General features: G+C 42.9%; 1 protein-coding gene across 5 annotated transcripts in view; it reads left to right on the top strand.

Moving 5' to 3' along the window:
- The window catches only part of Hgsnat (Heparan-alpha-glucosaminide N-acetyltransferase), an 86,422-nt gene that overhangs the window by 18,261 nt on the left and 54,916 nt on the right, over positions 1 to 13,245 (top strand). For all 5 annotated transcript variants that reach the window (XM_089583951.1, XM_089583950.1, XM_089583949.1 and 2 more), the window contains 3 exons: positions 3,081 to 3,150; positions 8,827 to 8,875; positions 12,198 to 12,295. In XM_089583951.1, coding sequence (XP_089440077.1) covers positions 3,081 to 3,150; positions 8,827 to 8,875; positions 12,198 to 12,295 — 217 coding nt within the window. The remainder of the gene's footprint in view (positions 1 to 3,080; positions 3,151 to 8,826; positions 8,876 to 12,197; positions 12,296 to 13,245) is intronic.

Genomic DNA, 13,245 nt, shown 5'->3' with positions numbered 1-13,245 from the left:
CCATGCTTAAAGACTTGACGTGCACAGAAATGTACACTGCTAGATTAGACAGCATAGCAATAAGCAGCCTGTAAAGTGGTCGTGCAAAATGAATGAGGCCCCTAACTTTCTGTGTCGGAAGATTTTAGATTTCGCAAATTGAGAACAAGGAATCCATGAAAGTCGATCAGAGATGTCAACTGATTCCTCAGAATGCACCAGAATATTCGGAACCAACATATTGCTGCAGTGTGAATGCGTTTTCTTTTTTTCAAGATTTCCAGACATTTAACGTAGCTAAAGTGACCTTCACCAGCAGAATTTAGAGTCACTAGGTGAAGCCAGCTTTTTAATGACCGTGGGGGCTAATCGCGTGGCAAACAAATGCCAGGGAGAAGTGGGCTGTGAATATAGAAAGAAGGCAATGCGGGTCTTTGAGAAAGAGAAAGCACTGCAAGAGTTGACTGGAGTATGGAAAGCAATGAAAGGCAAACGGGCTCAGGGCCGGGCAGCTTTAAACACCCAGTAAGGACGGCGGCTGCTGCTGTGCAGGAGGTTGCGTGCGTTAAAGTATCATAGGCTTGGCTTTGCTCAATTGCGGCACACACGTCTGAAGTGTCACCTCTTAAATAATGTCAGCATATCTGCTGCTTCCGTACTTTAGCGTGCCGTCCGTGTTTTTTTTTTTTGGGGGGGGGGGGTTGATTGACTTTAATTGGCGTGAACAGTTTGAGATTGCATTATAATAGTTCTCTTAAAATTCTTCGAAGTTTCCAAACTCCCCCTCGTGCTGTATTTCTTCAAATAAGATAAAACGGTCATCTTTCCATGATACCGTCATTTCTACTGATGCCCATAACAACAGTAGAACATAACAACAAAAAGGAAATGTGGCTCCTAGCGTGCAGTTTCACGAAAAATGCTTAAATCTGCGATTTTTCAAGAAGTCACGGGGAACTGGGAGTCTTAAAGATGAGTAATAATGAAATCCATGAATTCAAAAGTCATCATGAAGTGAACAGCACGAACTGAGACGTACACTAAGAGTAGAACAGGCCAGAAAAGCAAATACACGCAGTAGGACAAAGAACCAAACGAACTCAGCGGTGGCCAGTGACTGAAGTTTTATTTTTGTGACATCTTGTATAAAGACACAGATGACATCAGAGAGATCCCTGAACACACGTGCCGAGAACAAATTAAAAACAAAACAAAAAAATGCTCACGTGCTGTTTACTTCATGATGCATCACAACCAATTAGCCTGCCAAAACGTCTTTACGCAACTAAAAATAGCAGGTAGTAAAATCTGATTAATTCAGACTTCAGAGGATTGGAAGAAACATCCGAATTATCCGAAGGTCGAGTTATAAAATGCTCCCTACCCCCCCAACAAAAAGAAACTGCTGAAAATGCGGTGAAGCTTTGTAAGGTGGTGTCATTGCACAAGCAGCAAAAAGTCCATGACAGACACACAGTTTTGGAAGGACAACATGGACGTAAGCGAGGGCAACACACATTGGCACCGGTGGCGCAGCATAGCCTTAGCTGCTTTTGCACCATTAAACTCACTATAACTAACAGTGGCATCGGCAGGGTGAGGCTGCTCCTAAAAATAAAAATGACTGGCGACGCCCAGTTGGTGTCCTAAAATGGCTTGCAGCTGGATTCAGGTGTCTGGCGAACGCATGGCCGTTAACCGCCGTCACTGTGGGCTGGGGGCGAAGCTCATGAACGAAAATTGTGCGGCCAGGCTGTTTTTTTTGGGCCTAGCAACGGGGACCCCCCCCCCACCCCCCTGTCGTTGTCACGCCCGCACTTACGTGCACATCAGAGGTGTGTGGGTTAGAATGTAACCATTCAATAGGCAGGATTTTTACACAGTCACTCACCCTGTCAGTGACACCTCGACTTGGCACCCCCTCAGGAGCCCATGGGAAATTCCGCAAGTTGGCTTTCCCGCATATTATAAGGTCTTTTCGATTTAGCTGCACTAGTTTCATGAAATTTCGCAGCAGGGTTGTGGACGTGCAGTGTCATTTCAGGCAGTTCATGTACAGCTTAGCTCTGGCTTCTTCCAAAACGAAGGGTTGAGTGTGGGCCTGGTCATCTGCTAGCCTTGGGTGTTGCCACTAAATTACAGCATACTACCGATATTAATGACCACTAAAATCCCGAACTACACAAAGAATTTTCTAACTTCATAAATGTTAAAGCTTGATAAATGTTAATTACTTTGTATCTTTTGTGCTAGTGGGTACGTAAATGCTAATCTGAAATTGTACAAAGCAGTGGTTCCTAAGACCATGTAAGAGTGTCGTGGAGCTAATAAGGTCTGGATTGCTATTAAGAACCAAGTTTAGAGTGTTAGAAGAACCAGCGGCAGTCTTGTTGGGGCCATTATCCATTTTAATGAGGTAAACAAAGAATTGTCGAGAAATTCCTAGCATGGTACATGAAATGACACACTACAAGGTGGAGTCAATCTTCATATTATGAGGGGTATACCGTAGTAGTGTTAAGGAAGACTTTGGATAACATTTGATTGTCCTGTTAATAGTATTGTTCAAATCACTAATAAAGATAGAAGAGGAATCAGAGGGACAATAGCAAGATATCTTGGGCTACACTGAGCAACCAGAACCTGAAGTTGGCATTCTTTGCATTTTTTTTGTGTGTGTGAACCAAAAGGTGAAGACAGTGTGGATTGTGTTCTGTGGGCCATGTTTGCTGTCAAGAGCAACGATACTGAGATTGCTGGGAAGAAACAGCTGGGGTCGTGTGATGCTTGTACTTTTACATCTGTCTTTAACAAAGCATTGCAACTTGCAGATGATTCATCATTAAGACTCACAAGAAGACAGTGACTTATTTTATTTGGGAACTTCAGGAGATCATCGGTGTTCTTTCATTGCCTCTGTGAAAGCTTAAAAAAAATGGGCATTGAAGTTTTGCGAAAGGGGCAATGTCTGAATTTGCGTCATGAATTGGTGAAGGTTCACAAATTGAGTGGATTAATTCGTGACAGAGCAGTGCACTTGCTTAGTTATAGTGTGATGCCTCCTAACCTATCACCCTGCTTCATTCATTCTTTTGTGGCAGCCCTAATTGCTGCAGCAGCGGTGCTCCTGTTTCTGGCTTTACTTTGGAAGGTGGTGTCCTGCGCCAAAAGGTAGGCAGTCTGTCATCTCATTTCAGTGTGCATTTATCACATATCACAGTCAGCCTATGACATCACAGTCAGCTGCCAAGCCAAGCATTGGCGGCACAAACTCGAAGGAACGCAGAGCAATGAGCACTGAACGCATCCCCTTAGGAAGAGGTTACTGGTTGATAGATTTAACTTGCTAGCCTGATGCCTACCAACCATGATGGCTATGGCATTCTGCTGCTGGGCCTTGCTCTGATCCCACCTACAGCAGTTTCACTTTGATGGGGGCAAAATGTAAACACATTTGTATGCTGCGTGATGTCAGCATGCATTAAAGAAAGAACCCTGTGTGGTTGAATTAGTTTGGAGCCTTCCAATTCAGCGTTCCTTATATCTCACGGGCAGCTTTGCGACATTAAGCCCCACATGTAGTCCAAAGTCTCTACACCAAAAACTTTTACTATGAAATGACCTGTGTGCTAAGGATGTCATAATTTGTGGCCAGATCCCTGTCTTTCACTCATATTTTGAGTGCCACTATGGCAAAGACAACTGCAGTGAAATCACCTGTTTAATGAAGCAATTCTTGCACTCCAGGTCACTAACTTGTTCATCTGTGGAAAAAAAACACAGTAGCCAGCTGGAACTGAGTGGTGACACTGACGTGTGGCCGTGGGCCACCACCACCACTGCAGCGTTCCTTCTCTCATTAGGAGAGAGAGAACGGAAAGGAAGGAAGGCCAGGAGGGAAGGGGCAATAAAAGGCAGGTTGCACTGGCCATTTCTTCCTAGATTCCAGTACGCTCAATGTCTTGAGGCAGTGCATAAACAGGGTGGCAAGTTTTTCCAGTCCACTCTCTCCTCACTTTACTGCCAGGCCAGAATGAAGCGCGAAGACAGGAACACGTGGCTAGCAGCGTCCGCGATAAGCTGCTGACGTGTGCACTGGGTTTGTGGCTTCTTCACTATGCAGCCTTTGCTCGGCTTGCCATGGTTTGGCAATCCCTGTCTAGCATGGGCATGGCGCCAGCTACATCCCTTTGATTCTGAAGCCATGACTCCAGTCCCTGCATGCGGGATGACGTTGTGGATTTTGCTTCTTCTAACGACCGCGTTACTTCTCGATGCGATGATAAAACTTCGACTGCCTAATGAGCTCGGCTATGACGGTGCAAAACGATGTCTGCTTCGTCGATGTCGATGTCTGCTTCGGCAGGATGTCGAAGGCTCAGGTTGATGTTTCTTCTATATATGCGTGAAAAAAAAAAAAGCAAATTGTTGAGTTGAACGTTCCGAAGTGATGCAGAGGCTATGATGGATGCCGTAGTGGAGGGCTCTCTTTATTTTATTCCACTTGGGGTTCTTTAACATGTGCTCACATTGCATAGCACACGGGCGTTTTTATTTCACCTCCATTGAAGTATGGCCGCCGCTGCGATCGAACCCACAACGCTGGGATTGGCAGACAGTTGCCAAAGCCACTGAGCCACCGCAAAGGGTATATGCGTTAAGCAATTTCAGCATAAGAAAGAGAAGTTGACATGCTTTTTGCAGTTCTGCTATGGCTAGAACAGAGGGAATCAACTTGGAATACAAGCCCCCCCCCCCCCCCCCCCCCTATTTTTAAATGCCTTGTTCGAGTTTTTTAAGGGAGGGTGGCTTTGAAGTGAAGGCATTAAGTGCTTGCAATATTGGTTAATATTTTCATGATATTTTAAGTTTTTATTATTTGGAAATTTGACTGAGCTACTTATTCGCAGTGCCTTTGCTAGTACAAGCGACTTTTCCCGAGTATCGGGTTCAAGGCGGACGGTAACGCTCGGAGCTTGGTTGCAGTTGCTCCGCCATAACTGAACACTGATAATTCCGATTCTTATATACCCAAATACTCGTGCCACTTTGGCTCTACTAAAAGCGCCACACGTGTTGAAATTGACGACGTTAGGTAACTTGCTGGCACTGTGCACGCACGACCATTTCCATTCATAATGAATTTGCAGTCTGCTACACACAATATCCTACTCCCAACACATATGAGTATTGATTTTGCTCTAATCATGCATCCATTGCTCACACTGAGCTGTAAAATGTGTCTTCTCTGAGAGCTGCTTATTGTTTCGAAAAGACATTGTTATCGCTCACTTTTTGCCTGCTGTTAAAGATTGGTATTATCTACTTTATGTATGAAGTCACTTACCTTTACCTCTAAATTACGGTTTGGGTGTTTAAGTATGACCAGTTCCAATTTCAGGTGTTTTTTTTTTTTTTTTTGCTGCAATATAACCAATTGGCACCTAGTCTTTAGACTGCTGGCACAGTGCAGATGTAGGAATTGCCAGTAAATCTTTTTTCTTAACAATTTGTTCATCTGTCATGGCAGTTGTCGTGCTTTCCTATCCCCACTCTTTCTTTCCCAGCACAGCTGTCACAGCAGGTTGCTGGTTTATCTTGACAGCCTCGGGAAAACACCAGCTGTGCGGCACAGATGTCATGCTGACATGCATCAGAGGCCCATTGGAGGGCAGTTACTTTCCCTTAATGCTGAGCTGCTGCATGGACATGGAGATGCTTAGCGTGCACTGGCACGTCTCTGATGCAGTTAAAAACACAGCACCTGGCATCAGCCCCTCATTGTGATCAGGCCATGATGAAGCAACTGATGCCACATTGCGACGTTTTGAGCCATTTTGCAGTTGACTGTGGCCTCCACAATTGGTACACGTAGGAATGAACATGGAACGCGTGCTGCTTATGGAGGCCACGAAGTGGCATCCGCAAGGATTTCATTCGCCCTTAGCATTGTTTTGTTGGTAGAATTTCGCAACTCAGATTTTGTCCCTAATACGCTTTGAAAGCACCACTCCTTGGGGGAGCCTTGGTGGCTTTCGGAAGGTGCCGGGCAATCCCGTGTGTCGTGGCTTCCGTCTCGTTGCGCTTGATAAGCGTGCAGAAAGCAGCATGCAGACACGTGGCCCCTCAGGAACTGCCTCAGTCAGTAATATTTTTCTATGTAAGTTTACTTTTTGTTTACTTTATATTTATTTATTTACTTTTTATTGATTTACAGTATACTGCACACCCTAAAATGGGCTCTAGTAAGAGGGGCAGAAATATAGGAAAGGAACAGAGCAAGTATCGTATAAAACAAACATACAAGTACAAACACATAGCAGCAACAAGAAACATAACATAGCAACTCTCAGTAAGCAGCCTTGCCAATGGTGTTTAGTGCGTCAGGGGAGAGTTCATTCCATTCAGTTATTGTACGCAGAAAAAAAATTGTATTTAAAAACATTGTTTCTCATAATAAACTCTAAAATATCTCCAACCCTCTAAAATATCTCCAACCAAAAACTGTAATTTGAAACGCAACGTTTCGGATAAAGATGCTAGCTACTGCCCCTAGTCACCCCTGAAGAAGGAGCCGAGCTGACTCTGAAAGTGGTTGGAGATGTGGTAGAGTTTATTATAAGTCTTCAGACCCGACCAGACAGGCAAATCTGTCAACAGGTTTAGTGTTCAACATCGATTCTAGCACTGTATGCTGTTAGTGGTTCGCCATGATGATATCTGGTTAGTCGTGTTGTGATGGGCTTAATAAATGGATGGCAGCTCATGGAGAGTTTACTTTTGAGTTAGAAAAGAAACCTCAATCTTTTCATTTTTCTTTGCGTTTGCAGTGTCTGTATGTTGTGTTGTGCTGTCAGGTTGGTTGGAGGGTCAGTAGAACGATATTTGTTGCAGGTAGATCCAACAGATTTTCACTGGATAATTTTCACTGCCTCAATATTATGTTTTGTGTGAGGATTCCAGACGGTGCATGTGTACTCGAGTTTAGGTCTGATGATGGACCCTTAGGCTAAGAGTTTTGGACTAGCAGGGGTAGCTTTTAATTTATGCCTAGCGAAGCAAAGTTTCCAAAAGGAAGCATAAGTATCATCCTCATGCGGGCAATATAGAAAGCTAAATGGAAATTATAAGCTATTTCTTTTATTGTTCACTTTCTTGAAGACTCTTTTGTCACTGTTTGGGTTTTTTTTAGTACGGTTTTTGTTTCAGGGGGAGCTGAAGAGGTTTTAGAATTCGACAAGCTTAAAGGGGTCGAATTATGGGAAGCCTGCGGGGGAAGCACACAAAATCTTTTTGTTCTGCCATTTGAAATGGTGACATAATCACCATATAAAGCCGCAGGATCATTAAGAGTTCTCTGCACTGCACAGCGCCAGGTAGTGGCGCATGATGTCATATTGAGAGGACATTGAATTTTCAAGGTAGGAACGCGTGCTCAAAAAAAGAAACCAAATGCCATTGAAGGTCAAGCCCATAGAGCATTACTTGGCAGCATTCGACGAGGCATGGAGAAGGGTAGGCAAGGACACCGGATGTCTGAAATCTTACTCACTGTGACATCATCCCTGAGCTTCTCCTCACAGCACAGAGCTATGATCTCTATGTCACCTGCACATCATCACAGTTTTAATCTGTGATTATGTCGCCAGTCTAAATGCTGGCGCAAAAAGACTTGCAGGGCTCTACCTACAAGCTGCATACATTCGAATCCCTGAATTTTCAAAAAAGCACTTCAGTATATGTCTTCAGGCAACTGCAGTATGATTAGTCCCAAAATAAAGGGGTTAAAAGAAGCTTGGTGGTTGAGGCATGCATGGATTCAGCTGCTGGGAGGAACCCAGAAAGCACTCTCAGGAAGCCAAGAGCCGCGCAGAACCCAGTTTGCGAACCCTGTGGTTTGCTACTTATAATTTTTTTTTTTCATAAAACAATGCATAAGCATAAGTTCAAGATTCCAAATTGGCTGATCATTACAAAAGACATACTGATAGTTATGTTGTTGTAATTAGACTGCACTCTACCTACATACGTGTATAGTGGCATGCTGCCTGTCTTTGATATGGTACAGCCGCATGATATTGTTGTTCACAGATCAGTACGGGTAAAGAACCCTAAGGCTGGCAGGTGTTTCTGTGAGGCTGTAATGAAACACATTACAAAGTCACGCAACCTGAAAAGCAATATATTCTATCACATTGCCAGAGCACCTTTTGCTACCAACTAAATTTTGTTATTGTTGCATCAAGCTTCACAGGGAACTGAAAGCGGCATTTTAATCACATGCATTTTGGTTCCTGCTAGTTGTTCAGTATTGTTTTATTTGCACATTGGTTTAGGCAGTTGCATAGCTTTGTTATTACTCGTTTTTTATTTCTGTGCACAAGCTTTATAAATTACATAAGTTATATTACATAAGCTTTTCAAAACTTACTCAAAATGCATGCAATTGAAACTTTATGTATGTGTTGATAGTTATGTTGAGATGGTACTATCAGCAGCAAAAGTTTACAGGATGCGAGTGTACGGGAATATACTTACTGCTATATATGCACATAGGCCAGTGATCTCAAATCTCTGAAAGTATGATGGGACTTGCAGGCTCCGTGCGCTGGTAACAGCACCAATCGACTAGGACGTGAGATAGCCCTACAGTGAATTAATTTTCTGAGAATATGCATCCCGAAAACTTTTGCTGCTGATGGTACTTACTCTTTCCTACTCAGTGTTTTGTCTTAGTACTGCTGATGTGCTGTACAGTTTGCTGTGAACAGCTGTTTTGTATTTGTCACTGCAATGCAGTCGTGAAACTTAGCCTTAGACCTGTCTGACAGTTTTCATTGTTTTCAGGCTGGGCTCAGCTTTCAGTCAACCTAGCCACTCTCTGTCGGATTCTCAGGTATGAAGCTTCGGAAAATAGCTGAAGCAGGTGTTTTAGAGCGATGAGAGAGACTAATGATGCTGTGCAAGATTGCAGAAATTGTATTGTTGCTCGGATATTTTTTATATCTTAGTGTAGAAGTTGTCTACCTTCACGCAGTATTCAGCACAGTCATATTTTGATTAAGTAGTTAAGTAGCTAATGAAGTAGGTAATTTTTGTTAAGTTGCTGCCTGCTGTTTCTTAGCGCATATAGTAGACTTCCAATACAAGTCTGTCAACCCCCCCAACTCCATCCCTTGCTAATTAAAGAAAGTTGATTCTAAATACAAGTCGACCCGTAACCCCCCCCCCTCCCCCCCCTCCTTCCCCTCTAACTCTCTGCGTGATGGCTTCGTGGCACACGCAGCTGAAAGCAAAAAATGACGGACGATTTAGCGTGGTTAGGTCAAGTGTGAATTAAGTGCGCTAGCGGTTCGATTTTCACTTTGGTTTCGGTTCGAGGCTCTGTTTTCAAGGTCAAGAAGGGTTCAGACATAGATTGGCGAAAAAATTGGACTTAAACTCCCGCATTAAGCGTATGGATTAAGTTAATGCCCATATATGCAGAATTGGTCACTCTCTACTTTACATGCTTAGATCCCTGGTAGTCCTCATAACACTCTTGGTGCAGTGGTGCAGCGGTTAAGAGACGCAGGTTGTGATAGTGCTGCCACCTAGGTGGCCCACCTGGAAAGAGTCTTTGTACCAACAAACATCGGCGAAATCTGAGATTTGTGGTTATAGTGCTAGCGTACTAAAAACATGTAACAATGCAGTCTTAAGGACAGCAGTCGGAGGTGAATGGAAATCAAAGCCTGTAACTGCCCTCCATCGGCCGGCTGACTAGCAGCAAACCAAACCACTGAACTTACCGAACTGCCAGTGGCCCTGTAGTTTCAGATTCCAGCACTACGCACACTCTGGAGGTTACTGGAAGTTTTTTGTCGCACTGTCTACCTGGTCTGTCGCTCATCAGGGAAAGCAACCACTGGTGTGAGCAAGCTGAGTAAACAGCGTACAGTTTAAATTTTCATAGCAGAACCAATTTGCACACAAATTTTAACGATGTTTAAAAAAATTTGACATGAAGCTATATCCTGGCAGGAACCAACATGAGGCGCGGACTGCCTGTGGCTCGGCGGAAACTATCATAGGCCTCACAGATAGGTTGACTCTGCGCATAAGTCTACTCCTGATTTCACATTAAATGCTTTTGCAGGAAAAAAGAAGGTCAACTTACCCGCAGCGGTATACTGTACTTAGAATGATTTTTCTGTAGTAACTGACGTCTTCCATGGCTGGCAGTTCGTTCCTGAAAAGATTTTCTGCCTTTTTCGAACTCCCTATTTCTAGGAATTCTTTGAAGTGTTCACTGAAACACTCGGTATATGTCAGTGCAGTAAATTTTGTTTTTATCAGAATAGTATTTAAATTTTCACCTTTTAACCCTGCATTCTCCTTAAGCATGCCGAGTAATTGTTTAGCTTGGGAATGAGGTGCTCTTTTTACATACACACACATGTATGTCTGCAGTTCAGTTGTAGAGCACTTTTGTGAGCCTTTGTCAAGATTAGCACATGGATAACTCAGCTTACAAACTGTATATAGTATATTGTTTTGCCTAAGGGCTAGAACCTTGCGATATCTTCTTCCGAGATTGACGTAGTTATGGTCGGTACAATCACAGCAAGAACCCTAAGGAAGTTTTTATTTTGCATTGCAGTGATTCCTCATTTTGAATATGCTTAAGCAGTATTATTTTCTCTCCAATTTTTTAGCACTTTTCCAAAACTTTTTTTTTTTTCATTTAAAAGAGATTTGTCAAGTCACCTTGAGCTCTGCATGTTTTTGGTTTCAATTTTTCAAGTAATTTTCATTATTTTTGTCTTGGTGCTTTCTCTCGTATTGAGTGGCTGACATATTTCTTGTAGGTTATGTGCAAGTTGTTTTAGCACCTTGTTAGCCTCGGAATGAAGTCTGGCTTTGGCGCAGGTGTTTTTCAGCGTGCTTCAGCATGTGCTGCAAGAACCAACAGTAGTCACTAAGTATATTACAATAAAAAAATTAATTTTGGTTTCCTTTGGTTCAGCATAAATAATCACTGTGTGCTTAGATAGTATTCTCTGTCAAATTCAGTTCATGATGAACGTTCAAAAGAGGAAATGTGTAAGATGGAGTATATTTTCCTGGGGACTTATTTTTTGTTTTTTGTTTTCATCTCGGACAGAAATTTTTAACACGTGATTTTCTGTTGTCTCACAATTTGCTAAGCATTTCTGAAGTAGATGGATGTTGCAGCTCGATGTTTATTTATTTTTTTCTGGCTATGGTCATTCCAGTTAATTTTTGAGAACACCATTCCAGTACTATTTTTTTTTGTTGGATTTTAGGTCATTGTATTTCAGCCATCAGAGTTTGTGCAGGACTACAGGCTAATATACTTTCTCAAATACTGGTTTGAGAGCATGTTGACTGACAGGCCGACATAAGTACAGTCGCAAGCCAGCTTGTTTGGCTGTTTTATTGTTAACTGTACAGAATATTGAGGAAGATGTAGGTGATATTCCAGCTTTAATTTTGCGTTGCTGAAAGGTCAGTAGTATGACTTATGGTCAAAGGTTAGCGTGCAAAAAAAAATGTCAAGAAGGAATCCACGTTAATGTGCTTTGTCATCCCACTCATTCTAATTCCAGGAAATAGTAACGACACTTTCTCGGCTTTTGTGGCATGATGTATAAGGAGCAAATACATGCATTACAGCAAGCAGAGACTGTAGTGATGGAGGCGTGACAAAGAAGTGTGAAGGTGAAACCGGCCACGCCCTGGCCGCGTTGTAAGCGCCTTCAGCAGAACTGAGCGGCACATAAAATGTACAGTTGGGTGTAGTGGCACATTCAAGACGTAGAAATATAAGCACTATACCTACATAAACTGGTCTACAGGAACAAGGCAACTAAGTCCACTGAATACTGCTTCATCAGCTACCTCTCTGCCTGGCTTTAGGTGCTCATTTGGGGACCTTTCTTCTTTCTGAGGCATCACAAAATCTGGAGCCCTCTGCCCGATGCCACAGTGCATAGCACTGATTAGGTGAAGCCACGTATCCCACAGACTTGGGGGATTCCCCTCAACACACAGGACAGCTCACTTGAGCGCACACCACGCGCCACGCTACAACTCCTACAGTGCAGTACGCTGCAGTACTACAGCTCCCAGAATGCATTGTGGCAGGGGTGGCACTTGTGATGTAGGTCCGTTGGTTGAAAGCTTAATCGGTTGCAACGCTCTCTGCTTTGCAGCAAGGCATACTGGGCACTGCAGTCGCAGTTGAAGATGGCCAGGCAGCACCTGCAGCAGCCCCCAAGAAACGGCTGCGCTCTCTGGATGCCTTCAGAGGGTAGGTCACGGGGCAGACGAGGCCTCAGGGTGGCAAGGGCCACCTTGGACACCACTTTGGATCTCACTAGTCTTACTACTCTGGGTAGACGTAACATGCCATTACTAGTCATGCCTTGAAGTGTGTTTCTTTTTTTTTAAATTGATGTGCAATAAATCTTATTAGTGCCAATGACCTGCTTCAAATGTTTTTAAGGGGGGACGAGGGTCTTAAAACAAACTTTTTTATTTATGGATAAAATTTCATGAAGTTCTGCACACCGATCCGTTTTTCTCTTCTGATTCCAAATATGTAATCATAATTGATCTGGTTGTCTTAAATCTTACAAAGTATAGAATATAATTAGGTAATTTCTTACGCAGCTTTAATAAACTTTCTCATTGCATTTTGTTACTTTTATTTATATGAATTGATAGGCAGAGAGTTCCCATACCCAGTGACATTCTTTGTTTTTCTCCAAAGGCATGTCATCCGATATGCTATGTCGAGAGTACTAGGTCGCAGTGTTTGACACTGGAACTCGTTAAGCTAATTGTAAATTCCTATTTATACGTGGCCTAAACAAAAGAAGTAAGAATGTCATTGGGTATGGGAATCCTCTGGTTAGCAATTCATGTAATTAAAAGCAACAAAATGCAATGAAAATATTCATTAAAGCTGCATTAAGAAATTACCTAATTACTCACTAGACTTTGTAAGATAACTTTTGATCTAAGACCACCAGCTCAATTGTAACTACATTTTTGGAATCAGAAGACAAAAACGCATCTGTGTGCAAAATTTCATGAGATTCTAGCCACAAATAAGAAGGTTAGTTTTAAGACCCTCGTCCCCCCTTAAATGTTCAGGTGGTAAACCGACCTGCATTAGTGCCTGCTCCAAATGCGGCTGTAGCTGCTCCATGCTATTATCATTTTGCCTGTTCCAAGCCCTCTTCCGAAAGGTGAAAT

This window comes from Amblyomma mixtum, chromosome 3 (assembly GCF_055824585.1).
Source record: "Amblyomma mixtum isolate Tamu chromosome 3, ASM5582458v1, whole genome shotgun sequence".
Taxonomy (NCBI): Eukaryota; Metazoa; Arthropoda; class Arachnida; order Ixodida; family Ixodidae; genus Amblyomma; species Amblyomma mixtum.
The sequence above is the reverse complement of the archived record's forward strand: the minus strand, read 5'-3'. Positions and strand labels throughout refer to the sequence as shown.